This window comes from Schistocerca cancellata, chromosome 6, assembly GCF_023864275.1.
Source record: "Schistocerca cancellata isolate TAMUIC-IGC-003103 chromosome 6, iqSchCanc2.1, whole genome shotgun sequence".
Lineage (NCBI taxonomy): Eukaryota > Metazoa > Arthropoda > Insecta > Orthoptera > Acrididae > Schistocerca > Schistocerca cancellata.
The window spans coordinates 631,408,811-631,436,727 of NC_064631.1; the positions used below are offsets into that span (position 1 = coordinate 631,408,811).

A 27,917-nucleotide genomic window follows, 5' to 3' on the forward strand; every position below is an offset into this window, starting at 1 on the left:
AGAGTGGTGCTTGGTCTCAATCCAAACCTTCAACAAGTGATCATAGTAGTTTCTCATGTTTGTACATAATAATTATGCTGCATAGAGAATAAAAAGACCATACTGTCAGAGCAGGATCGACTACGAAATTGTAAATCAGTCTTTCCAGGAAAGGGGAACTCATACATAAATAATGAGAAAATGGGGGACATAAAAAACACAGTATATTTGGATAATAGGAGTTAAAATATATACCAAAACGAGGCATTCAATGGAGGACAGTTAAAACGTCGACATGAAGTTAAGAGATCACAGCTGGCAATATGTGGGGCACTTAAAAGAAACTAGACTCAAATACTAGTAAAATTCGGCCACAGTATGAAAACACACATAGCGCATAGCGAGAAACACTTAAAAACTATTGTAAACGATGGGACAAATTTGATCAATTAAATCTTCTGGTAGGGACCTGCCGAGGGGTGGCAGGCCGTAGGGGAGGGAAAAAGAGAGGAGGAAGATGTGGGAGGCCTGGGGGGTGGGAGGAAGAAGAAAAAGGGGGCAGGGGGTGCGCCAAGAGGCAGGAGACAGGAAGAGCAGGAGACAAAGAGAAAGATGAGGCGGGAGGGGTCACAGAGACACAGAAAGGGGCACAGGAGAGGGAGGGGTTGTAGGAGGGAGGAAACCGACTCAGGGGAAGGCAGGGGAGTGGGAGACGGAACTCTGAGGAGTGGGAGGGTGCTGGGGTTAGAGTCGGTAGGAGGGGTAGATGTCAGGGCGAAGCTCATCATACGGCAGTGGTAGGTGCTGGAGGTTGTATTGGAGTAGAGAGGAAGTGGGTCAGGGGGGTAGGGGGCAGATGGAGTCTGTGGGTGACGAACAGGGTGTGGATGTTTTTAAGGAAAAGGAAATGATGCGGAATGGGGATAAGGTCATTCATTGAGGATCCTTGTGAGGGGGGGGAGGGCAGCAGGTGGATATGGAAGATGTGGCTGAGATCATGGCGTTCTAGGATTTGGGGAGCTTTATAGAATCAGGGAGGGGTGAATATCTAAGTGACGCTGGATAAACAAAGGATGTGGTGGATCATGGATTTATAGGTGTGAGAATGGTAAAAAAATGTCTGACAGGAGTATCAAGAGGTGGATTCTATTGTTGGTTTTGTGTTGGATCATGAGGATATGGGGAGTTGAGGTGAAGTGACAGTCAACCGTGAGGCAAAGTTATGTTAGGTTAGGAGTGAAGCGGATAGGATGACCACAAATGGTTTGGTAGAAATCTTGGAGTTGGAAGGAGCCGTTGGTGCAGGCTATGACGATTGCATGGGTCTTTGAAGGGTTGGTACGAAGGAACCACTGGTTGCACCAAGTGGTGAACTGGTCAGGGTAGATTTGGAGGGCATGTTGGGACCTTTGGAGGTTATATGAAGCCACAGGAAGGCGATGCCATCAGCAAACTGGAGGAGATGAAAAGGGATGGGAGGTGTGAGCATATTTGTAGTATGCTAGACATAGAGGAGAGGGGAAAGGATGGAGCCTTGGGGCACACTGATGGTGCGATAGCAAATACGGTAGAATTGTGGATAGTGCCATAAGAGAGACGATTGGAGAGGAAGGAAGCAACGAGATGGACAAAATTGATGGGGAGAGCATAGGTCTGGAGTTTGAAGAGGGGCCTGGGATGCTAGACATGGTCGTAGGCATTCTCAGATTGAGGGAAACAAAGATGGTGGAGCGATGGGTGTAAAATTGGATGGAAAGGAGATAGGTAAGGTTGAAGATTTGGAAGGATGCAAGCCACACAGGGTGAGGGGAAGTAGGTAGTGCTCATTAAGGTGGTGATGAATCTGGTGGGAGAGGATGGAGTGGAAGACCCCACTGAACAAGGAGGTGAGGCAAATGGGATGATATGAAGGGATGTCAGAGGGGGGTTTGTTGGGTTTAGGGAACAGCAGGACACAAGAAGTCTTCCACATGTCAGGGTAAAAGCCAGTGGAGAGTAGGATGCTGTACAGGGTAAAAAGGGCAGCCAAGAAGGATAGGAGGGATTGCTTGAGGTGGCAGTATATGACATTATCATTATCATTTGGAGTGGAGGACGAGTGTGATGTCAGGACTGGTGATGGGAATGTCGCTGTAATAGCAGGTGGTGTAGGAGTGTATTCTAGTGACAGGTGTGGAGGAAGGAGTGGTAGACCTGCTGGATTCACAAAGAAGAAGGACACCCTGTGGAGGAAGAGTAGAGTGGTGAGGGCAGATGAGTTTGGTACGAACAAGGACCTCCACAGCATCAGTGATGATTTGTTATAGGAAGTAAAAGACCGATGTCAATTGGATGCTGAAAGGTAAGGCAGTTGTTTACGACCTATGAGGCAATGGGTTCCCAGTAGGTATCCCAGTTGGCACAGTGGTAGTCGTGGATGCACTTCAGAGGTGCAGCAAGGGGGGGGGGGGTCGGGCTCGTGGGGAAACTCAGGCAGAGGAGATGGTGAAAAGAATGGGGATTTTGTCACTACCAATGAGACCAATGACATTTGCAGCGATACGACCAAGGAGGTTGGGGGAAGCAAGGATAACATCAGTGGTGGAGTTACTTTCAGGATACGTGTGTTGTGAGAGAAGAACAAGGTCACCGTGGAGGATGAAAGGGAACTGATTCCATCACCAAAGGATGGCAGGGTCCCGCTGTGGATGTTGAGGTCAGCAGCAATGACGTAGTTGGAGAAGGTATGGTCAACATGGGAAATGAAGTCGTAGGGTAAAGGAGCTGTGCAACATATAGTGGCATAGGTGATGATGAGGAAGGGAAATAGAGTCTGAGGAGAAGGTGTTCAATTGGGTCATGGAGCAGCGGTTTTGGCCAGACAGGGAGATGCTAGAGGTGACTAATAGGGACCCCACCTAAAGCTAGGCGTAGATGATTGTTGGTGTGGTGAAGGAGATAGGGAAACGTTTGGATAACATGGTGAGGATGGAGGAAGGTTTCATTAAGGATGAAGTTGTTGACCTAGTGCTGGGAGAGATATGCATGAAGAGGCATTTGTTGGCAGGGAGAGACCGACTGTTTAGGTAGAGGAGACAAAAATGTTGATGCACAAGAAGGTGGGAGGGGAGGAAAGCAACAGGGGAGGAGAGAGGGGCTTAAACGACAGTGTCTAGGTGGGTGAAGGTAAAGTGGGTCTCGTTGTGGGAGTAGGCAGCGTAAGTATTCAAATGGAAAATGGAGCATGCAGCAAGAGAAATCTGATGGAGAGTGTATGGGCATTGGAATGGCTGGATGTTTTCTGGACGATGGTCAGGAACTGGTTTATGTCTTCCACCATAGGGGGAGGGCGGATTGAATTGTTGGGGTGGATGGGCTGGTCAGCAGGGCGAACTGGGACAGTAAGCTCAGTTTTGGTGGAAGGGTGTTCGGCTTTGCATTTGGAGGTGTAGATGGGGTGTGGTTCGTTGCAGGTGTTGAACGAATAAGGAGAGGCTAAGTTAGGGCACTGTATAAGGAAAAAATGGAAACTTGTGTTAAGGTCTTACGGAATCAAACTGCTAGGTCATCAGTCCCTAAACTTACGCACTATGTAACTAACTTATGCAAAGTACAATTACACACACCCATTCCCAAGGGAGGACTACAGCCACCGATGGGCGAGCCGTGCAGTGTAGAAGGAAGTGGGTGGCTTCTCAATGGGGGCAGGTGGGGGGGAGTCTTGCAGTTTTGTGCGACGGTACCATTAGTTTTTATTTCTAATAAAATTAGTCAGTCGCTATAGGGATATACGATACCATATAGGGTGTCCCAGGAGGATTAGTCAGTATTGAGTGATGACTGTAACGTTTAGTCGGAGCAAGAATTGCTAGTAATATATGGAATCCAGAACGCGTACCTTAAGATCTGTGAGCACTTCTTCATCTTTGATACTGTGAAACAAAGCGCTTCTACTGCACGTTCTTCGCTTTCCACGTTTTGCGAGATGGGAGCATGGACCAATACAAGAAAAAATGTGTCTAGTTAACATAGACTCCAAAGTGCATACATTAAGAGCTAATAGCACTTTCTCGTGTTTGCCACTGTGAAACACATCACTTCCACCAATCAATTGCCCATAGTTCTTAATATACTCGTGTTTACTAGACCATTTTGTTCTGAACGATCGTTCCTGTCATATTCCTGAATACTGAGCCATTCCTCCTTCAACACACTGTATAACAAGTGCAAGAAAAAGGAGTAACAAGAATGGACGGCTAGAAGGAAAATGTTTGAATTACAAAGGATGCTTGCAAAGATGAAGTATTTACTGTACAATCTTTGTGTCTCAGAAATAAAGAAGTAAATAAAAAGGATGTTCAGAAGTAGAATTAAAGTTCGGAATGATGGATATCAGTGAGAAAAAATATGACGATAATACTATTCCTAGAACAAATGAGAAAGGATAAAATGAAGACTCTTCTCGACAGAGAATGGAGGTTAAGGGTAAGCGAAACAAAGGTGATAGTATTAAGAGTTAAGATATAATAGGAATGAGATTACAGTGTTGTCATAAAACTGTGAAAATCTTAGTAAACGAAGAGACTCAACTCTTCTTTCTAGTATGTGTATGGCTGAAAGAACAAACACCATGGTGGATCATAACAACCACGAAGAATGAAATTTCAATTATTTACAAACATCAGCTGTGTACGGAATGTTAACAGAAATAAAAAGGGAGACATGAAGTTGTGTGGTCGACATGGATTCGAACCCAGGATCTCTTGCTTAGTAGGCAGGCGCTTCAAGCCCTAAGCCAGCGAGGAGACACGAATCAACACGGCTGCGGGGACGTATCTCGAGCAAGCCCCCCAGCAGATCCACATCCTCAGCTTACTCTGCACTCTACTAAAGTAGTGCTCCATGCCCATTAGTCTCAATGCTCGTGGCAAGACCCGTTTCCGCGTGGGTTCGTGCGCATGTTTAAGTCCGCGCAGATATGTTCCTAGGTTTGTGATTGGGGTAATTATATGTGTATTCTTTCGGACTTGTCTGATAGAACAGACACCATACTAATCTCACATAGTTTGTTGTATATATTAACAGTAACCCAGAAAACTGTCAATTTTTTTAAAATATTTAAGATCTGTGGATGTTTCCGACATGCTTGAAGGTAAGTAGATCAGGATACTCTGCTAATGGATTTCAGATGTCCATAGTAGTGTCACACACTCAGTATACAGTAAAAGATGGATATAGATTTATCTTGTCACGTAAGACGAATCTGACAACTTAATTACCTCTTCCACTTTTTAAATATGCAGACACCTACCCACTACTCTGAGGTCGATGAAGATAGACGTGGGCGGATGTGACGACACTTGGCATTCGTACAGACCAGCATCGCGCTGCTGCACATACTTGATCTGCAGCGTCCAGTCCTGAGAACAGAGAAGGGCGAGAAAAAAATTAAAACTCTTTTGCGTGTCGTTCATTATACATTTTTACTTTAATCGTTATATCATGAGATGCGTGCAGCAATGTTGTAGAAACGTTGGTATAACACAAATCTATAAAAGCAAGCACAGTGGAGGCAATGTAAATGTTCACCCCTACACAGTAGCAAATTTGAGATAATATTTCATTTCCATTAATTACTGATCCCAATAACATCAGTTTCATTTCGCCAGTGTTGTTAGTGCACAGTTATGTCTGTGTGGTAGGGTACTGGATTATCACATGGCTGATTGAACGGGTTGATTCTCACAGTCTCTCTTTCTCTCTCTCTCTCTCTCGAGGAGGAGGAGAAAGAGGAGGAGGATAAGTTTAGTGTTTAACGTTCCGATGACAGCATGGTCATTAGCGACAGAGCACAAGCTCGTATTGAGCATTTTCCTTAGGCGATTTAGGGAAATCACGGGAAACCTAAATCAGAATGGCTGGATACGGTTACCCCCGGAATGCGAGTCTAACGAACTAACCACTGAGCTACCTACTCGGTCTCACTGTCCCGGGTGTAGGTAAAGGTGGACAGAGAGATGCGCATCAAATCTGGTAATGCAAGATATCTGTTCACATGTATTTTTTATTGAGCTGATCACTCAACGAACGTTAGTGTTTCCTAAAGGAAGGACACCGTTTGCTCTTCACAAGCTTTCTATAAGTACTGAATTTTGTATAAGTTACATTATGAAATTTTCTTCAATGAGTATATCAGAAGCATACTGGTATAGGTGAAGAAATATTTCTTCCACTACAGACCTGTACCGAAATCAAGTAATAATGATATGACACTGAAGAAAAGTCCCGAAAGGGTACGTCTGAAGAACAAGATTTTATAGAATTGAAACGTCGCCATCCCAAATCCTTGGAAGAAAATTCAAATGGCTCTGAACACTATGGGACATAACATCTGAGTTCATCAGTCCCCTAGAACTTAGAACTACTCAAACCTAACTAACCTAAGGACATCACACTCATCCATGCCAGAGGCAGGATTCTAACCTGTGACCGTAGCAGTCGCGTGGTTCCTGACTGAAGTGCCCAGAACCGCTCGCTCACAGCGGCCGGCTTGGATGAAGAAATGAAAAGCGTTTCAAAAGTGTTTCTATCGCAGTAAATTAAAAACGAAGTAATATCTGAGAACATTTTTCGTGGTGGTTTCGGTTTCGGTCAGAATGTGACGATCTTTAGGCCATTTGCACCACGGTGGTGGGCGATGGCAGTGAGCGGAGCAGGTTTTGTGACTCTGTGAACGTCATCTCTTCATCTCGAGTTGTTCGATATAATGGAACGCACTTGAGCTAACTTTTTTTCTGGATACATCGTACAGTTTAAGATTAATACCAATCAATTCAGTCAGCTAAGGAGAAAGAAAGTTTAAATTATTAATTGTACCGAGAATATGATTATAAACAGCTGGAGAATATGACGGTTACTTAAGCAACAAACGAACTAACCAGAGTGGTAAAAGTTTCTGCAACGTTCTTATAACTTCAGTACAATTTCCAAATCTACGGTTTCGACGAGTAACCCACTGAACATGTAGAGACCACCATCGGTCTGCCACTTGTTCAGTACCATACTGACATAAAAACCTTTTGTTGCTTGCTGCACTAGTACACATATTTCACGAAGAAATATTACATAACAACATCCGGCATCATACTTTGATCCCATGCCACGACTTAATAGTGACTTTTACTGGAGCGCATGGAGCTTCACTTCTAATCAGACACTCATAATCAGACACAAAGCGCAATTTCGAAAACTTTGTCATACTGTCTTGTTGCTGTTAGGTTTGCGAGCTAACATCCCAAAGATGTTCGGGTTCACATGCGGTTCCTCTTTTAGAAATGTCTTGGCTCAAACTCGTCTAGGGTATGAGCCGCACGTGTCACGTTACACGCCCTAAATTAGACACATGTGACCCTTTGGTTAAATTGTCTGGCTGATGGCAAGTTAGGGAAATGCAAAGTTAATGTAACATGTAATAACAGTAATAATAACTTGGGGAATTACATTAACGACCCATAAACGACGTAGGCCACACAGTTGCGATTTGGTTAGAATAATGTTTATTCAGAAAGCAAACTAATAGAGAAAGAGGTCTTATTTAGAGTTACTGTGACACTCGAGTGCATATATATTTGATACCGTTCGATCATTCACAGTCTCATCGCTAAACACAAGTCCAATACTGCGCCTCCTTAACTACACGAAAAGCTAGAGTTCACACCAGGCCCGCGGCTGCTCACCACTCAGAGACTAAGTCCCACGATACCACACAACGCGATGTTTTGTGATTCGTTCTTCCTACCTACCGAAAGACCGATCGTTCGCTTTCACGTCTCCTCCAGCATTGTCCCTCTGCCCGTCCCCGTCCGCGCTACCCGCGCGCCTGACATTCTCGCTCAACTGACTAGTACAGTTCCCTTTCCTGAAGCTGTCCATTTGATTTGCTACAGCTTATTCTACATTATTTTACATTTTAACATATTTAAATAATCAAAGCTTGACCACTTTCGTGTCCTAAATAAAGTAAGAATAATATATATTACATAAGAAACGTTAAATCCTTTTACATAAAACCAATACAATTTCCTTCTTAACTTTGAATGTCACGGCCAATAGCATTGCACCAATGTGCTTTCTGATAAATAAATAAAGAACAAAGGTAACTATTAAGCACTAAACTTTACTACAAATATTCTATTACCTAATGATTTAATAAAGTGTGATGCTGTCATCGTTCATTGTGTTTTGTGTGCAGGAAACGATGATCTAATGCTTAACTGAAAATACTGATAATTTAAAGTGACTATATATTTTAAACAAATAAAGTTACGGAGTTGATATTTGCAACATCTGTCATTTTAACGATGCGCTTCAACACGAAACGTCGATCGTTAAGATCTACCACAGTTTCAGATTTTACCATTCAGGTCTTTGTTACAAAACTTGTGAACTTCAATTTAACAGTAAATCCTAAACTACTATATACATGATCAATATACAAGTTTTATTGGAATCACAATGAAACTTTATGGAGAATGACAGAGTAAAATTACTGTGGCTTGATTCCCTGCATTACTACAGAATTAAGTAGTTTTCCCTTTTATGGCCGATCTTAGGTTCGCCATATTTAATATTGCTACGACTCCTCGGCCAAAAGCGGATTCTACTGGGTTACCCAATGACGTAGGTTGTCGTCTGTCTCGCTCGCACACTACAGCTCTTAGGCCTCAATAGACAATGGATGCCAGTGAGTTTCCCCATCTCGTAATGAATCTGCGCCCTTTGTGGCACGCGGTCCTGGACGACAGGGCTCGTTTCACAATTCCTGTAGTCGGACTCTTTCGGCCATATATTTAAATTAGAGCGCAATGCTCGTTAACTCAGAGGTGTTATAAACTGCGTGTGACTCATGTGTTCACTTTTGTCCTTCTTGGTCGTTTCATTTTAACACGTTAGAGTTTCAATAAAGGTGTCAATATTTCTTAACAAAAGTATATTTCTGACTCTCGACCATTCTACTCTTACGAAAGTAGGAGAGGAATTTCAGATCAGTGCACACTCTGGTGCTGAGTGAAATGTCATTTTGGAAACAAACACCTAGCCGGTGGCTACGCTTCTTCTCCAATAAATCGTTCCCATCAGGAGTGCTTGTCCCGGAAGATATGCAGAGAAGTTTCGTGAAGTCTGAAAAGTTCGAAAGAAATACCGGGAAAGTACGTCTACGAGAGCAGGTCACGGGCAGTTTCTACATAGGTAAGTCAGAAGAACACTTTCAGGCTATACGTAAAGGTTCGTGGTTCAAGTTTCTGCCTACCACAAAGTTATAATCGGCCATGAAATTTCAGACCAGTGCATATTCCGCAAGCGGAGTGAAAATTAATTCTATAATAGACGAAGCACGACGCGAAGGCGGCACATAAAACACTCAAATAAAGAAAGAGAAGGAATTATGTTAATGGGACGTAGTTCAATAGATGTGATGTACATAAACTGACAACTGAGCAAGTAAGTAAGGTTTTGCTTCACCTCTGGCCCATTATGAAAGCAATTATTCGGCTTGGCATTGATTCATAGTGATGCTGTATGTCCTCCTGCGAGATATCGCGCCAAATTTTGTTCAATTCGTGGAGTAGATCGTTCAAAATCCCGAGCTTTGGAAGGCCCTATGAAAAATTCTCCAGACGTTTTTAATTGAGTACGGATCCTGCGATGTTGTTGGGTGAGGTAGAGTATTGCAAGCACGAAGACGAACAGTAGTAACTCTTGCCATGTGCCCGCGTGCTTTATCTTGCGGAAATATAAGCCCAGGATGGTTCGCGATGAAGGGCATCAAAACGGGGCGGCGAATATCCTTGACATATCGCTGTGTTGTAAGGGTATCGCGGATGAGAACCAAATGCGTCTTCCAGTTAAATGGCTGTCTCTCCTGGTTGTAAAGCAGTATGGCGGGCGACATTCGGGTCATATATCATCGTTGTTTGGAACATCTCCAGACATGTCTTCTTTCGTTATCGGGCTTCATTTCGAAGCTGTATTCACCGTTGAAGACTATTCGAGTCTATGAAATTCCAGGCCGAAAAAGTGTCTGGCGACACCCCGGACAGCGGTGGGATATCAGACTCACTGCCGCCTGACATTCGGCCCGACCGCTTGGAGTAATGGCCTGGGGTGTCATTTTTTTTCATTGGAGGAACCCTTTGAAAGCCACCCGCGGTAATCTTCCAGGACAGCGATAGCCTGGCAATATTCTATGCCCTGTTTTGTTGCCCCTCATGGCAAGCCGTCTTCGGCTTACATTTCAGAAAAATAATGCCCGCTTGCATACGGGGCAAGATTCTATTGCTTGTATTTGTGCTTTCCAAATCATACCTTGGCCAGCAAAATCGCCCGATTTCTCCTCAGTTGGGGTGATTAGGAGCATTGTGGAAAAGGTCCTTTCCCCAGCTCGGGATTTTATCTAACGCGCAGTCTGAACAGAATTTAACACAATATCCCTCAGAAGGACATCGAACACCCCTATCAGTCAATGCCAATTCTAATAACAGCTGCCGGCCGCGGTGGTCTAGCGGTTCTGGCGCTGCAGTCCGGAACCGCGCGACTGCTACGGTCGCAGGTTCGAATCCTGCCTCGGGCATGGGTGTGTGTGATGTCCTTAGGTTAGTTAGGTTTACGTAGTTCTAAGTTCTAGGGGACTTATGACCTAAGATGTTGAGTCCCATAGTGCTCAGAGCCATTTCAACCATTTGAGCCTAATAACAGCTTGCATAAGAGACAGAGAAAAGAAGGCGTTACTGACGTGCACAATATGTGACGCTGTTTCTCTTGAACAAATCACACATTTTTTCAAAAGTTTTAATCATTTATTTGTGTGTATATGTGCATTATATCTGCTGATTTCCGTGTCATTTGAATAATTCCTTTGTGGTGAATAGCTTTTTACTTCTTAACGTGTATAATCATATGTCTGCATGAACGGTTCTATTATGAGCATTATTCTGTTATTTGTTCCCAAGGAACTTTTATCATAGGGAGCTATACGCATATGGTCACAGCGAATGGGTCACGTGCCATCCTTGTCCGATAGTTCACTCAATCTGCAGGGACCTAGCTGGCAGCGCCCTTTTAAGGTGACGTGAGACCCTTCCCCTTTTTTATAGGCCCAGCCTATTATAGCGTAATACGGGCCGCGGGAAGTTAAAAAGTCGCCTCCTTATCTGCGCAGGTCAGGAGCGGCGCGCGCGAAATCCCCCGTGATGGAGGGCTCGGCGGTGTGGAGCAGAGCGCCACGGCGCCGCCGCCACCGCCTTCGCCTTATGCGGGGCGCTGTTTGTCTGCGACGAGCCTGATGGATGGCAGCTAATGAAGCCCGGTCTACCCTGCTGCCAGGGGGCGCTACGCCGCTGAGCCGCCTTTGAGCGCGACGGCAGGCAACCCGCCACACGTTCCCAGGCGCCCCGCTGCCTGACGTGCGTACACTGGCTGGTCCCACCTCGGCGACACACGACACTTACTCGATCTCTGAACCCAAGACATCAATAAATATTTAACCCCCGTGGCGCGTGAGTGCATTAACGTTACCAACTGAATACATGCTTTTTAATTACTTTCCATCCGTACAAGTAGTTGCTGGCCCATAGTGGCTATCGCATTCCTCATCTACCACATTTATGAAAACTTAATCCTCTCTCCAGCCCATACAACTTCGATATTTATACAAATTTGTCTGTTGCGAAACCGTTTAGTATGTCCCACGTGGATCCTAAATCAACCCAATATGCAGTAAAGGAATGCTATCGCACAGTTATGAGTTTTGGAGTCAATCTTTCGTCTGGCTACTCAGACAGAATTACTCTAAGTGGGAGTAGGACATCAAACAAGCCGACTTGGAGCAGAAGAGGCACCACAGGACATTTTAATTTTCACTGTCTATCCTTTTACAAATAAATTCATTCAACTTTGCCAGCATGACCAGGAAGGATTCGGGATTCACACTCATAGCAGTCGAAGTTCAAAAACATGACTAAATAAATTTATTACATTTGAAATTTCATAATTTTTTCACTTACTATTGGTTGCATTTGTTGCTATAGGTACACTTGACTTCATGAGTAAGAGATATTCTTCGATGAATTTTGCACAGCATATAAACTATACTTGCAGGTGTATAAACGGTAGAATTGTCCAAATCTGTTAAAAACTGTGGTACAAATTGAGATAATTAACTATAAAATTTTACTTTTTTCTTAGCATGGAGTATAAATATAACAGCAGATTCATTTTTTCATTAATTAAATAATTTATAGAGTTTAATACACCTCTAGGTATGGTTTGCGTGCTTTGCAAAATTCATCGAAGGATTTCTCATACTTTTAAAGAAAAGTGTGCCAACAGCAACAAACGCAGCCAAAAATAAGTGAAAAAATTTAGAAATTTCACATGCAACAAGTATTTTTTAAATGTTTTTGGAGTTGCACTGCAATGAGTGTGAATCCCGAATCCTTCCTGGTCATGCTCACAAGGTTTTATGAATTTATTTTTAAAAGTATGGACACAGAAATTAAAATGTTCTGTGGTGCCTCTCCCGGTCCAAGTCGACCCGTTCGACGTTCTACCGCGCTTAATATGCAAATATTGCCTGAATTATGATGTCATATACCGATAATAAGATGATACAAGTATGACTCCCCGAAACCCGTAGCTATGATCCAGTAAGGCACGAAATTTTGAAAATAATCATGAAACCGGTGGCGTGTCTACAATAGAAATAAATTTGTAGCACATAGTTACGTTGCATTGTTTTCATTTCCTTGCATCGTGGGTGGTGGTCTTTTTTTCAATATTGGTTTTTATATGTTATGAAAAGTTGGAGTTACTATTATTCTGACAGCTTCACAACTGAAACATTATTTACCTCAGTGACACAGTTGTGGTACTTCTCGCTGTTAGCTTGCCCGACAAAATGTTTTCATACTAAATGACACCTCCAACACTCTAGGTTGCACATATGCATCTGAAATAATTGTTGCTGTTGCTTATTGGTGATCATTTTTTTTTTTTTTTACTTTTGTGTAAGTGTTACGTTAGGGAAATTCTCTCAATTTCTATTAAGAACGGATCCAAACAAAATCATTGAAATCACTTTACTTCAGAATGATTCTATTTAGGAAAAGCAGATCACTTTTACTGTTTCATAGGAAAAACCGCTAACTAAGAGAATCCTTCTATTTTTACATTTATTTTTGTCAAAATTAGGCAAATATTTAAGATATGGGCCGTTATGACCTAGAACAATTGCGTTGACCTGTGCACCAATATTCCCCTATAAAATTTGCATAATACATTCAAATCATTCACTTCACGAATATAGGATCTGTTACAGTAAAACAATAATAACTCTTTAATTATATTTTGAATTCAGATTAGATGAAACTTGCACGTTTTCGTGCCTCATCACAGAATGGCTTCTTACACTACAAAGAAACAAAACGAAAGTGAACGCGATCATTTTTCAAAAGGAACAGAGATTACAATAACATTCGCAGATCATACTAGTTGGTTACATAGTCTTTGTGATTTTTCTGCGACAATATTCATTTCGTTACGACGTCAGTTTTATTATATTTGCGAAGTTTTCCAACATTATTTCTTCACAGTATGTGGCGTACCACCACAGGTGGCGGACTTGTATCGCTTACATTTTATGAGGGGCAGTGAAAAGAAAACCGAACACCAGCCACTAAGGGGACCATGGAATTGTTCCATTCAAATGTAATCACAAAACGCGTTAATACATTTATCCCATGGGAGACGAGACGATCAATTTATGCTTCGTAGAACGATGTCGGCCGCGGAAGGATTCACCACCGCACCTGCTCTTGCACTTCCTTGTCCGAATGAAAGCGACGTCCACATGTATCTTTTTTCAGGTCGTTTTAGAGAATCACACGGCGAAAGATCCAGGTTGTACGAAAGATGTTGCAGTGTTTCCCTACCAAATCACTGAATCGTACCTTCCGTCAGATGTCAGTGTGGAGGCAGATGTTATAGTGCAACGCGAGGATCCCTTCCGACAGCATTCCCGGGCGTTTTGACTTTATTGCACGTTGCAGTTTGTGCGAAGTGTCTTCATTGCGCTGCGCAATGATTTTGATTCCGCGCTAGAAGAATTTCAGCGAAATCACTTTAACATCCTGCACACACACAGAATCTTCTACTGTGTGCATTGCACGACTTTGGTGACCAGAAGAAAGGCTTTAACATCCTGCACACACACCGAATCTTCTACTGTGTGCATTGCACGTCTTTGGTGACCTGAAGAAAGACATGCGCGGACGTCGGTTTCATTCTGACAAAGACAGGCAAGAGTGGTTCCAGTTGTGGATCATTCAGCGGCCGTCCGCGTTCTACGAAACTTCAAATGATCGTTTCGTCTCGCGATGGTATAAATCTCTTAACGTTAGTGATGATTACTTCTTAATGGATGTATTTCATGTTCCCACTGTGGCGAGCGTTCGGTTGTATTTTGCTGATCGTCATACAATCTCTCACAAGTTAAATATATTCTTTTGCTGGTGACGAGTTTGTAGCCATAAACTGTAAAACGATTGACTCTTATGTAGAGTCTCTTTGTCTATTGGAAGACCATAAAAGACACTCAAGACAGAAATCGATCAAAAACAAAAATGAAGACGTAAAATTTAAAAGCCAGTGTGGTTCTTCAACTCTTATTACAGAACAGGACCTACCGTTTTGTGAATAAGAACATAGTTGTCGCCTGCTAGGAAGACTGATGCATTTCTGCTGCTATCAAACAAGTGTTTTAGAATTTATTCGACACAATTCCTGAAAGTTGCTCGAGGATAGGTTTTCCACGCAAAAATATGTACGGAAAAGATCATTTTGGTGTTGCGATGAGACTTATCTGCATAAGCGCAGATCCCTCCCCACACACACTGATCCGAAAATTCGCTTGCAACTTCTCCATTGTATCCTCTCTGGTCAGCAGGTGTAGTCGTCGGCTCTACTTATATGGACATCTTGCTCAGACAAAATAATCGGACTAGCTATTTATTCTACCTATCACTTCTTTCCGTACTGCATCATAAGTCATACCTCCGTCCTCTGCCTTACCCTATCCCTTTCACCTCCACGCCATATCTCTGTCCAGCCCCTGGCCTCAACTCCATTTCAGCCATCAAACCAATCACGCACCCTCTCTCCAAAGTTACATCTCGCCATAGTGTTTGATTTACACGTACAAACTACACCCCAGTTGGATGCTTGCCATTCCTACTGAGTCTCATTCCAATGTAGGTCCTTCAACTTTCAATCACTGTACAGTGACTTATCTCCACCTCTCTAAGAAATATTTACGTTTATTTATTCTTCTTATTTTTTATTCAAGACTGGAATGTGCAAAGACATATTATTAAATTCATCAACGCAATTTATCTGTTTAATAATTTTCAGTTATATTCAAATACTGCACCGCATGAAATATTTTACGTATCTTAAAACCTTTGCATGGAGAGGGGAATGCTTCCTCTTTAACCTAGTGGTAGAGAGAGATTAAGCAACAAGAAAGGTAACAAACTCGTATCTGTAATTTCCTCTCTCCACCACACGCAGCATGAGACGTACTCTGCTCCCTGGATCATGCTACTAGTCATAGTCCTCTCCAGGGCTCTGAGATCTTGAGCTTTACTTGTGTAGTTGGCACTTAATTTTTCGGTCTATCGTCTACGCTAGATATGCAACAACTGTCATCTCAGGTGAAACGCAAAGAAAGTATATGCAAATTTATTTCCTCTGATGACGTTCTTACAGCTCTGTTCAGTTACGTGGACTATACATAATTAGAACCTTTTATCTCTATCTTCTCTCTCTTTCAGTGAACATTTTAACATTCTGACACTTTTTTTATCTAATTCCTTTGAAACAGCTAATTCCTGATCCACCGTTAACTTGATGAACATCTACAAACTGCTTCCCCATTAGATAATATAATTGGTAAAGTCATAACTGTATGTCTGGCTTCTTTCCCCAGTTACAATTTGTCAGTAGAAATAATAAAAAACCCGGTCTTGAAAATGAAGGGAACTACAAGCTGCTGGAAAGAAAAACTATACAAGACTTGGGACACTGAAGCAGTTCCGATAGACTGGAAGATGGTGTTAATTCACAAAAAAGGGGACAAAGTAAATATAAATAATTATGGAACGATTGATTTAGTGTATTTAGAATACAATAAATTAACAAAAGCTCATACAGATATAGAGATATGTTAAACTTTCAATTATGTTAGCAGACTGGGTTTATCAAAATGGATTTAGAGGTAGCAGAGACTACCCAGAGCAAATTTTAAACACAAACAAATAGGTATGTATATGAAAATACCAAATAAAAGGATCGTGCTAGTATTTGTTGATTTCAAGAAGTGGACAGATAGATTCAATCCAAAAAACATACACGGAATTTGCACTAGATAGGAAAAAAATACAGTATTAAATGTTCAATGTCCTGCAACGACTTCTAAAGCCTTCCATATTGTATCACAAGTCAGACAAGGAGAGTGTTTGGCGCCATCGTAATTCAACTGTATCGTAAAGGAGTGAAAAAAGAGATCAAGAAATTAATATCTACATAAATCTGGATAGCTGGAAAGAAACAAGTAAATGGGTTAACTTTTGCAGACTACTGCACCGTAATAGATGGAACATTAGCGAATACAAATAAAAGGCTAGAACTTCTGAGGAAAACAGCTGAAAAAGCAGGTCTAAATATATAGTTTAAATAGTAGGTACACATTACCAGTGAAAGTAGCTTGCCGAGAATTTTAACAAATAAGTTTGACTACATTAAGAAAACAGCTATAAATATAAAAAAAAGTGAAAATGAGCAGCTAACATCAGAACCTAACGAATGAAAAAACCGTGTGTGAAAGTGAGAAATTTAGAGCAGTTTTTCTGATGATTTTAAGTTAAGGAATTGTAAAATAGTTACAAAACAAAAGGTCTTCTTTGTGTTGGACAAATTACGTTACCAAGATTAGAAAAACTGCATTAGAAGATTAAGAAAAAAGGGAAATAATATGCATATTCTGTCCTAAGATGACAGATGACATATGCAGAAGCTGATTCACTTTCTACTGGACATCTAGAGAGAGAATGAAGCCATGAAAGTAATTGAACGTAATGTGTGGGGACGCAGAGCAAAAACGGACTAAGAACGAAAGCAGGTTGAATAGATGACCTTACTCAACAGAGATAAATTCAGAGCATAATTTAGGAAATCCAGTGATTTTGAGGAAGAGAAACAAAAAAAAGAAAAGGAACAACATGAGTCACATTGTCACATGACACAGAAAGTACTTGTTCTGATAAAATAACTTCGGAGAATGAAGTAGGAAAAAAGACGTGAATAATTACCTAGAAGTAAGCGTTTAGTTGGACTGAAGCGTAGTAAGGAAAAGAACTAACTAGGAATGAAGCGTTACCTACAGAACTTCCATATGTACCAGCAACCTTATCAGTCTCACCATATTCGGAGAGACATACAATCTCGTCAATATCGCGTGCAAGTCACAAAATCAGTAACTATATAATTGGAGTACCTTCTTTGAACAAAAAGTTACACGCATATTACAATAAACATTAAAACTGAGAGCTGGCCATAGCATTTTAATTTACAATGGATGTTTTGGTTTAACTGATTCTATTGTGACTACATACCCTATAACAGGTAATTTCAATTACTTTTACAGTTGCTTCCTGTCTATGGAGCTGGATCTGCAACGAATGTGTTTTTTTTTTATTTCTAAAATATAATCTAAGCGTTTTATGCGAAACATTCTCATTCTCCCAGGGAAAGATGCTTTATTTTAGTTACAAATATACAGTTGTTTAGCGATGTATTCTTATTTACATCATACCACTCTGTTCACCTTTATTCAGGTAGACGCTTCCGCTTAAGATGTAAGATTCTGCAAGATATTCAGAACGTTTATCTATGGCAGTCATAAAATTTTAACTGGACTGAAAAAATTTCCTACGACAAATATTCTTAGGCGTAGAAATAGATTAATTTAATGTTATATCGTGATCACTGACAGAGACAGAAATCGAAAAAAAAGCACAGCTTTTGAAGTACGCTTCTTCGTTCGTGAAAATGAAACTTGTGACTTTCATTCGGCATGAACATCTTTATGTTACTATTTATTAAGCAAAACTCCGGCAGCTAGCGATGTAAAGTAGTACTATTGAAGAATTCCAGTCTTTCGCTGGAATATACAGGGTTATTCAGCTAATTTGTTCACTTCAAATATTTCTGCAACCATGTGAGATGTAATACTATTTTCACGCACACGAGATGGGAGAAACTTCTCACTAATCGCCGTACAGTCTTTTTTCATCTTCCACGGAGATACTGCGCCCTCCTCTTGCAGGTTGCACAGCAAGCTCACTTGAGTTTTCGAGTTTCATTACAGAAATGCCGGTATGAACTCAAATCTTTTACTATAGTAATTTCTGCAGGTGGTATCATAATTCAAAAATTCTATGGATCAAATTAATAATATGTCTACATCGAATTAGTTTTCAAGATCATTTACAAAACAGCATAACGTCAATATAGGAGTATTTTTATTACAACTATTAGGACTTTAAATTTTTTTTTTACTTTCATTTGTTGTTGCTGCTTTGCTGTGTAAATGTACTAAAATGGGGCTTGATGGCATCATAAACTTTAAAGAAGGAGGTACTGCACTTGTTCTTACCTTGAGAACAAGATTAAATGATGCAATCTGAAGCAATAAATCTAAATGAGTTACAGTGGTATGACTCAACGAAAGCATAATTTTTGAAAAAGATCTATGATATCTTTGCTCTTACAAATTTGCAGTCGCACCGAACGTGAATTTAGAAAAGTAAATGCATGCACAATGATAACTTTCTTTTCAATAACGTATCTGTAGTAGTTAATAATGGCCCCATTTCAGTAATAAATTTTTGCACCATACCCTTCGTAATAACTTACTCCATAACTAGTATCAACAGTTGATTAAGGCATGGAATCCAATGAAAATCAGAAGTTACCAGCTTAAAAAATTCAATCATTATTTGTTTAACGAAAGAAAGTAACAGAATCAGTAGTAAATCCAAAGTCTGCATTACATTATGAAACTGTCAGTGCCACGTTCTTGGTAGTGGCTTAGTTAATGAAATCATTGAGAGATTACCAATGCAGAACGTACGTCTGCATGAAATTTATTCCGTAGCCTAGACTTTGACACTTGACATCTTTTCCAGATCCTAATGCTAGTACGTTTGTTTTCAGAGAAATGAAACAGAAATAAATGGCTGCAAAGTAAACAAAAATTACTGAAGAAAATTAAAGTACATTAAGTATTCAGTGCTGGCAAAGATTCTGTAGCCCACTCTTGTGCACAACTGTCTCCATCAGTGATACAGACGTATCCTGTTTCGATCGGTTAAGTCGTCTCCCATTGCGATGGGTTGGACATAATAACCCACTATCATCGAATATAAAGAGGAATTTAGATCTAATCTGCTAAGATTCAAACCGCTTGTTCCTCTTAATATCCTAGATCGGTGGAAGACTCATTTACCACAAAACTGTCGATCAGATGCACTGGAAAGTACTTGCTCGTTTCAAGGTAGGAATTGCTCTGTTACTTTTTGGATGATAAGCATAATGTGATATCGAGTTTTAGATCGATTTGTTGCGGTTAACGTCACTACCTTTAAACAGTGGGCTCCTGGATTCGATTTCTGACCGGGTCGACGATTATCTTTGCTTGGGGCCTGAGTGCTTCTACTGTCGTCATCATTTAGCCTAATCTTCATCGACAAGTAAGTCTAACACAAGGACTTCCACGTGGCCGGATAACACAAGATAGGATCTCCAGGCCAACAATGTCATATTACCATTTTGTTTCGGAACCTTCTTGCTCTCATTATACAGCAAGGAGCAACAGAATGTGAGGATAGGAAAGGTAGATGATTTCTTATCTTGACACATAGAAATATTGATCTCAGAGTAGCATGACGAAGCTCATGTTCCTTTTTATGGGGTGTATTCGAAATCCGTTTCTGTATTCTGTATTTTCCTGTTAGGGTTTAGCTTAAAATGCTAAACACAAACCTCTAGCAAGCACTCAGACAGTCGTAAAATAAGTACTTTGTTTGTCGTAAATTGTTAATTTTTATAGTATTATCACTTGGCTTAATATAAAATTTAGAGAATTCATATACACCTCCAAATGTTCTATGTGAATCACACAATCCTATTTGGGGGAAGAGTATTATGTGAAGGTCCACGAAGGGCAAATAATTTTCAATTTATCCTATAGCGAGTGAAACAGGAATGACTATTACAGCGTATGCACTGCGTAGTATGATACGGGTTTATTGTTTAAGGCTCCATAGTGTGTTATACATCAGAGGTAATGTTTAAAACATAATAACATCATACATATTTAAAGGAACAAACTAATCAAAGTAAATACTGGTTACGATCACAACTGAAAATATATGCACCGAAATAACTGGTAGATACAATAAATTTTAGGATCAACGTTGGGTTTGAAATCGTTGTGTTAAATCGCAAAACAAATTCCAGACATTATCAAAAAGACAGCTGTATCACTTGTAAGTAGGCTGTTTATGTTTTCTTATTGGCAACGTTACGTAGCGCTCTGTGTGCTAGTTTGCATTGTTGTCTGCCATTGTAGTGTTGGGCAGCTGGACGTGAACAGCGCGTAGCGTTGCGCAGTTGGATGTGAGCCGCCAGCAGTGGTGGATGTGGGAAAAGAGATGGCGGAGTTTGGAAATTTGTAAGACTGGATGTCATGAACATGTATATTATGATTTTTCAACACTATTAAGGTAAATACATTGTTTGTTCTCTATTAAAATCTTTCATTTGCTAACTATGCCTATCAGTAGTTAGTGCCTTCCGTAGTTTGAATCTTTTATTTAGCTGGCAGTAGTGGCGCTAGCTGTTTTGCAGTAGTTCGAGTAACGAAGATTTTTGGTGAGGTAAGTGATTTGTGAAAGGTATAGGTTAATGTTAGTCAGGGCTATTCTTTTGTAGGGATTTTGGAAAGTCAGATTGCGTTGCGCTAAAAATATTGTGTGTCAGGTTAAGCACAGTCTCGTATACAATTCTTCAAAAGGGGATGTTTCATACACTAAAGAGCTACGACGAGTACCAAGTCACCGAGTCCCACTTCAAGGCTGACTGTCTATCGGCTTCCAGGGGCAACAAAAATTTGATTTTCAGTGTTTTACATAATCAATGACTGAATTTAAAATACTGTCATAACCTGCTCGTTAAGATGCATAAGGCTACGTCAAATGTTTAACACGGTAAGTCCAGCATTAAATTTAAAGATAGTGTACGTATCTTGAGCAGTATGACTCACTCAGACTATCCAACGTTGAGAACGGGAGCATTTAGCGACTAACAACAAACCTTACAGGTAATCTTAAACTTTTAAGATAGATTTTCTTGCTAACACCCCCTGAAAATTAATGAAATAATTTTCGTTTTCCACGTAGTAAAAGCTTAGCATCAGGCACGACGTTTTAATTTATTACTTCTTTGCTGCTAATCACATTCACAACACATTTTGCGTACATTATCCTCACATGTCGCTGAATGCAGCTCGGGAGTTACGTCATCATAAGACACAGAGTTCAGGATATATTAAGTCTTAAACATTGATAGGCATGTGTTTTATGTATGGGGGAGTGGGGTGGGAGATGGGTGTTATCGGTGTCCATGCTCTTTTAAAGTAGTGAGCCTCAAAATCGATATTAGACATTTCTTACAGGTTTATTTCTGTTCTCTTCCTCTTCCACTCCAATTTTAACCAGTCAATTAATATAGTTTTGTCTTTCGTTTTTACATCGATCACTTTCAGTTTCTAACTTCTCCTTGAAGTAAACCTTCTTTTGCTCTCACAAAAACAGATTCTATAGTACGATTATTGAAAATGTCATTTTCGTGTATGGCGTGAGCCTTACAAACGATCGTAACATTTTATGAATGAAGTCCTATGTGCTTAGTTGGATGATTCTTCACCAGCAAACGAGTATATAGGCCATTCAAGTTTCCAGTGAGCTAGAAAACTATAGAGAAGATAAATCGAAACAGGTAAGAGCGTTACGCAAATTACCAGGTGGATATAATGAAACTCGGCCGTTGTGGCCGAGTGGTTCTAGGCGCTACAGTCTGGAACCGCGCGACTGCAACGGTAGCAGGTTCGAATCCTGCCTCGGGGATGGATGTGTGTGATGTCCTTGGGCTAGTTAGGTTTAAGTAGTTCTAAGTTATAGGGGACTGATGACCTCAGTTAAGTCCCTTAGTGCTCAGAGTCATTGGAACCATTATGAACTATGTGATGAATTCACAGATATCCATTAAGGGGTGTGATTATCTTGTGGCAGCGTCCGTCCCCGGACTGTCAATCGTAAGGGTCCGGGTTCTGTACCGGCTGGCTCGGAGATTTTCTCCGCTCAGGGACTGGGTGTTGTGTGGTCCTAATCATCATCATTTCATCCCCATCGATGCTCAAGTCGCCGTAGTGGCGTCAAATCGAATGACTTGCACCAGACGAGCGGTCTACCCGACTGGAGGCCCTCGTCACACAACGTTATTATTAAAACTTGGTAGATATGATAACGCATTAACGTCGAATCCATTTACGCTGGCAAAAAGTTAGTTGAAATCTTGGCCACTGGGCGCAAATGTGTCGCTGTACACTGTATGGCAGTATGAAACGCCATAACATGAGACAAGAATACGGCTGTCTAGGAGAGAGTCCATGCGCTGTTAGTGAAACTGTTCCATGTGAACGACATCAATTACATTGTTGTATTGAAAGAATATCGCCGCCTGAAAGGTCTGGGGAGAGGTCCGATGTCATTAAATGGTTTAAAGAAGATGATAATGAGACTCGAAAACTCATGTGAGTTTGCTGTGCCACCTGATACAGGAGGGCGCCCTACCTCCTTGGAAGTTATTGACGAGTTGCTGTTGCTGTAACTGCAGCAAGTGCCCCAGGTAGTGCTAGTGCTCTTGCAGTGTCACGAGAATTTCTCTGAAGGGTTCTGCGGTCTATTTTACATTAGTACCTGTACAGCATCCGGACGTTGCAGCAACTGAAACCTCGTGATCCGTTTCAACGTTCTGAATTTTGTTTTCGGTTTCTAACATGGATCGAAGTTGATGACATGTCGCCGCGCAGCAACTTTTTATGGAGTGATGAGGTACATTGTACTCTGCGGGGGTGCAGTGAATACCCAGAAGTACCGAATTTGGGATACTCTTGAAGCGCGTGTGATGTGCACCAAGGGCCATTGCACTCTCCGTATATTACTGTGTGGTGTGGGTTCATAAGCACACATTCTCGGACCGTCTTCTTGGAAGGGCCTGTCGAATTTACGGTGACGCCTGCACCTTCTCCATGCGCAACGCGTGATCCCTGCTTTTGAAAAAGATTGAATGATCAACGAAAGGATAACGTTCTACGAGTCGGGGCGTGGAATGTCAGATGCTAGAACGTGGTAGGGAAACTAGAAAATCTGAAAAGGGAAATGCAAAGGCTCAATCTAGATACAGTAGGGGTCAGTGAAGTGAAGTGGAAGGAAGACAAGGATTTCTGGTCAGATGAGTATCGGGTAATATCAACAGCAGCAGAAAATGGTATAACAGGTGTAGGAATCGTTATGAATAGGAAGGTAGGGCAGAGGGTGTGTTACTGTGAACAGTTCAGTGACCGGGTTGTTCTAATCAGAATCGACAGCAGACCAATACCGACAACGATAGTTCAGGTATACATGCCGACGTCGCAAGCTGAAGATGAACAGATTGGGAAAGTGTATGAGGATATTGAAAGGGTAACGAAGTACGTACAGGGGGCCGAAAATCTGATAGTCATGGGTGACTGGAATGCAGTTGTAGGGGAAGGAGTAGAAGAAAAGGATACAGGAGAATATGGGCTTGGGACAAGGAATGAAAGAGGAGAAAGACTAATTGAGTTGTGTAACAAGTTTCAGCTAGTAATAGTGAATACCCTGTTCAAGAATCACAAGAGGAGGAGGTATACTTGGAAAAGGCCGGGAGATACGGGAAGATTTCAATTAGATTACATCATGGTCAGACAGAGATTCCGAAATCAGATACTGGATTGTAAGGCGTACCCAGGAGCAGATATAGACTCAGATCACAATATAGTAGTGATGAAGAGTAGGTTGAAGTTCAAGACATTAGTCAGGAAGAATCAATACGCAACGGAAGTGGGATACGGAAGTACTAAGGAATGACGAGATACGTTGGAAGTTCTCTAACGCTATAGATACAGCAATAAGGAATAGCGCAGTAGGCAGTACAGTTGAAGAGGAATGGACATCTCTACAAAGGGCCATCACAGAATTTTGAAGGAAAACACAGGTACAAAGAAGGTAGCTACGAAGAAACCATGTGTAACAGAAGAAATACTTCAGTTGATTGATGAATGGAGGAAGTACAAACATGTTCCAGGAAAATCAGGAATACAGAAATACAAGTCGCTGAGGAACGAAATAAATGGGAAGTGTAGGGAAGCTAAGACGAAATGGCTGCAGGAAAAATATGAAGACATCGAAAAAGATATGAATGTCGGAAGGACAGACTCAGCATAGAGGAAAGTAAAAACAACCTTTGGTGACATTAAAAGCAACGGTGGTAACATTAAGAGTGCAACGGGAATTCCACTGTTAAATGCAGAGGAGAGAGCAGATAGGTGGAAAGTATACATTGAAAGCCTCTATGAGGGTGAAGATTTGTCTGATGTGATAGAAGAAGAAACAGGAGTCGATTCAGAAGAGATAGGGGATCCAGTATTAGAATCGAAATTTAAAAGAGCTTTGGAGGACTTACGGTCAAATAAGACGGAAGGGATAGATAACACTCCATCCGAATTTCTAAAATCATTGGGGGAAGTGGCAACAAAACGACTATTCACGTTGGTGTGTAGAATATATGAGTCTGGCGATATACCATCTGACTTTCGGGAAAGCATCATCCACACAATTCCGAAGACGGCAAGAGCTGACAAGTGCGAGAATTAAACCAGTCAGTAGACTGATGAACAAAAAAAAAGGGGGGGGGGGGCAACAAAAATGGTTCAAATGGTTCTACGAACCATGGGACTTAACATCTGAGGTCATCAGTCCCCTAGACTTAGATTTACTTCAACCTAACTTACATAAGGACATCACACACATGCCTGCCCGAGGCAGGATTCGAACCTGCGACCGTAGCAGCAGCGCGGTTCCGGACTGAAGCGCCTAGAACCGCTCGGCCACAGCGGCCGGCATGGGGGACATCTCATGTTGCTCGCCCTGTGAAAATTCTGTTTAATGCAACCTTCCACGAAAGAGTTACCTCCAGAGGTTTTCCTGACTCATGGCCTGCAAGATCACCTGATCAGAATCCAAGTTACCTTTGGCTTTGGGAATGTTTAAAAGAACGCGTTTACCAGAGACACGTTTGGTCTCTACCTTAGTTGAAGGCCAGTATACAGGAACACGTTACTCAGATTCTACCGGAATTGCTACCGACAGCTGTTCATCAAGTCGTATTGCAGATGCAGCATCTCTTCGACGTTCGGTGTAATTAAAAAATACAAAATTAGGCTTCCTCAATTGTCTAAAGTTTACTGCCCACGTCCCGTTCCTAATTCATCAAGTACGGAAATATTTCCATACGTCTTTCTTGTATTCACCGCATCAGATTTGCACCTGGGAGCCAAACTATGTTCAATTTTTTTCCCGTCGTAAATCGATTCCGCATTAACGCATTAGCATATCTACGAAATTTCGCTGTCATACGATAATTATTAAGCCCAGACAGGAATTCCGCGAGTAGCTGCATCTTAATTATGACCATATGGTACCATTAAGTTCATTGGGAGCATAATGGAAACATCTCTTGATACTGAGAAGTAATTTTACTTGTAATAGTGTATTGCATGTTTAGCACGCCAGATATTGATATTTTATTTTTTAAACACGAGTTAAACGTAAGTTACGAAGCGTGTCACATTCCGCCATTAACAGTTTTTGTGTATCATGTTGTGATATTGAAACCTCTATATTTCAATGTGTATGTCTGTACATAAATTACTAAATGACTGAGAACATGAAACTTCTTCGTTTTTTGATTCTAAAACAGCTGAGTAAGACTGAATGTACTGAGCCTACTTTCTCTTTACTTTTTCTTATGATGTCAACACTGACCCACAATATTCTAGAGCAACACAATCTGACTGCTCAAAAAAATTACAACCTGACTTCAAATAATTAATTCAAAAGAACGGCCCTGACTAAAAGGAAATCTTTACAATAACCTATACATTTCATTAAGCACTTGCCTCACAAAAATCTTCATTACGCGAACTACTGTAATACAGCGAGCTTAAATACTGCCAGTTAAATAAAGTATTGTAACTACTATAGCCACTAACTACTAATAGGCATGTGGGTAGCAAAGAAAAGGTTTGGCTGCGAACTGAATAATGTATTTTTTACCTTAATAATGTGACATCCAGTTCTAACACGAACATAAATCGTCATTGACATCCAGTAAAAAGATATTTAGTCATGAATAATTTTCAGTCTCCAAGTTAGATACTTCCAGATCGTTAGCCTTCGCTAACACTTCAGACCTCTACCCTCCATCACTGCTGGCGACTAGCTTCCAACTGCCCAACAGTTCTTCCATCACTGCTGGTGACTAACTTCCAGCAACGAGTCCAACCAGCCACAGAGTCTCTTGCAAAGAAAGCGCAGTCAGAGATCCAATGCAAAGCGCTTCACAGTGCTGCCAACACAGAAGCAGCCCACTTACAATATTACTGTAAAGACAGATTTGCAGTGAGTTTCTACTGATCATGTTTGCTGTAGTCAAAACATAATCAAATTAAAACTTAAAACGACTGCTGAATAATAAAGAAAAAGCATATAAGGCTGAAGAAGCTACAGTTAAACTCTTCGAACTTTCTATCATACATTTTAACACAGAGACAAATCAGCGGCATTCATAGGAATGGTAAACGTCACCATTGCCACTACAGCAGCAGCCCTGCCTCTTCCACGAACTGCCAGTGTTGCAAACTGCCTCTGTGGAGCTTTTTCCCCTTCAAGACTTCCCAGCCACACACACAGACACGAGGTGGGCTTAGCATTTAGGCGTGCGGGATTGTCGGGAGAGTCCGTCTGCCACCAATTGTGTCCGGCCATTGTCCAGGCCGGCCCCGCACAGTGGGCAGAGCGGCGCGGTGAACACTTGCGGCAAGTGGCGGGAAGCGCGCGCCGGCACTTGCCCGCTGAGCGCCCAGCAGCCCGGGGCAAACTTCCCCCTCCACACCTCGGCCCGCGCGGACGTGCAGGGACCGCCCCACCCACGCCGAGACAAACTTTGCCGGCGCCACTGTAGCGCAGCAATTGCTGATAATAGCCAGCGGCCAGCGTCGGCGGCAGACGCCGCGCCAAACGGCCAGTCGGACAGGGTGTCATACGTTACGAGCCGAGTAACGTATTTGCACAATAACGCAGCCGGGGGCGTCCATTCATTTCCACTCTGCTTGCTCCGTTCCTGAATCTAAACTGTAGTACTTTCGTTTCCAGCTCAAACAAAGGACGTAATTTTCCATAGGCCACATCACGCCGGTATCCTGCGCATTTTTGGGGCAGGCTGACACACTAAGTTGTCTTGGAATACTTACTGCATGCAAATTGAGATACAACGGCTACGTACAGCAAGTCGTGGGACAATGTACAAAATTAATACACTCATGACGAAAATCATTCAAACATAACTTGGAGCTGGCTCCAGCTGTCAGAACCGTCTGAAATATGCATATCCAGTATGGAAGGAGGAGGAGGATATTAGTGTTT

At 41.6% G+C, this 27,917-nt stretch overlaps 1 protein-coding gene across 1 annotated transcript in view; it reads right to left on the minus strand.

Annotated features, from left to right (window-relative positions):
- Positions 1–27,917, minus strand: part of LOC126088459 (zwei Ig domain protein zig-8-like) — a 203,599-nt gene that overhangs the window by 74,396 nt on the left and 101,286 nt on the right. Inside the window, exon 4 of the mRNA XM_049906601.1 lies at positions 5,270–5,378. Within this exon, the coding sequence (XP_049762558.1) occupies positions 5,270–5,378 (109 nt within the window). The remainder of the gene's footprint in view (positions 1–5,269; positions 5,379–27,917) is intronic.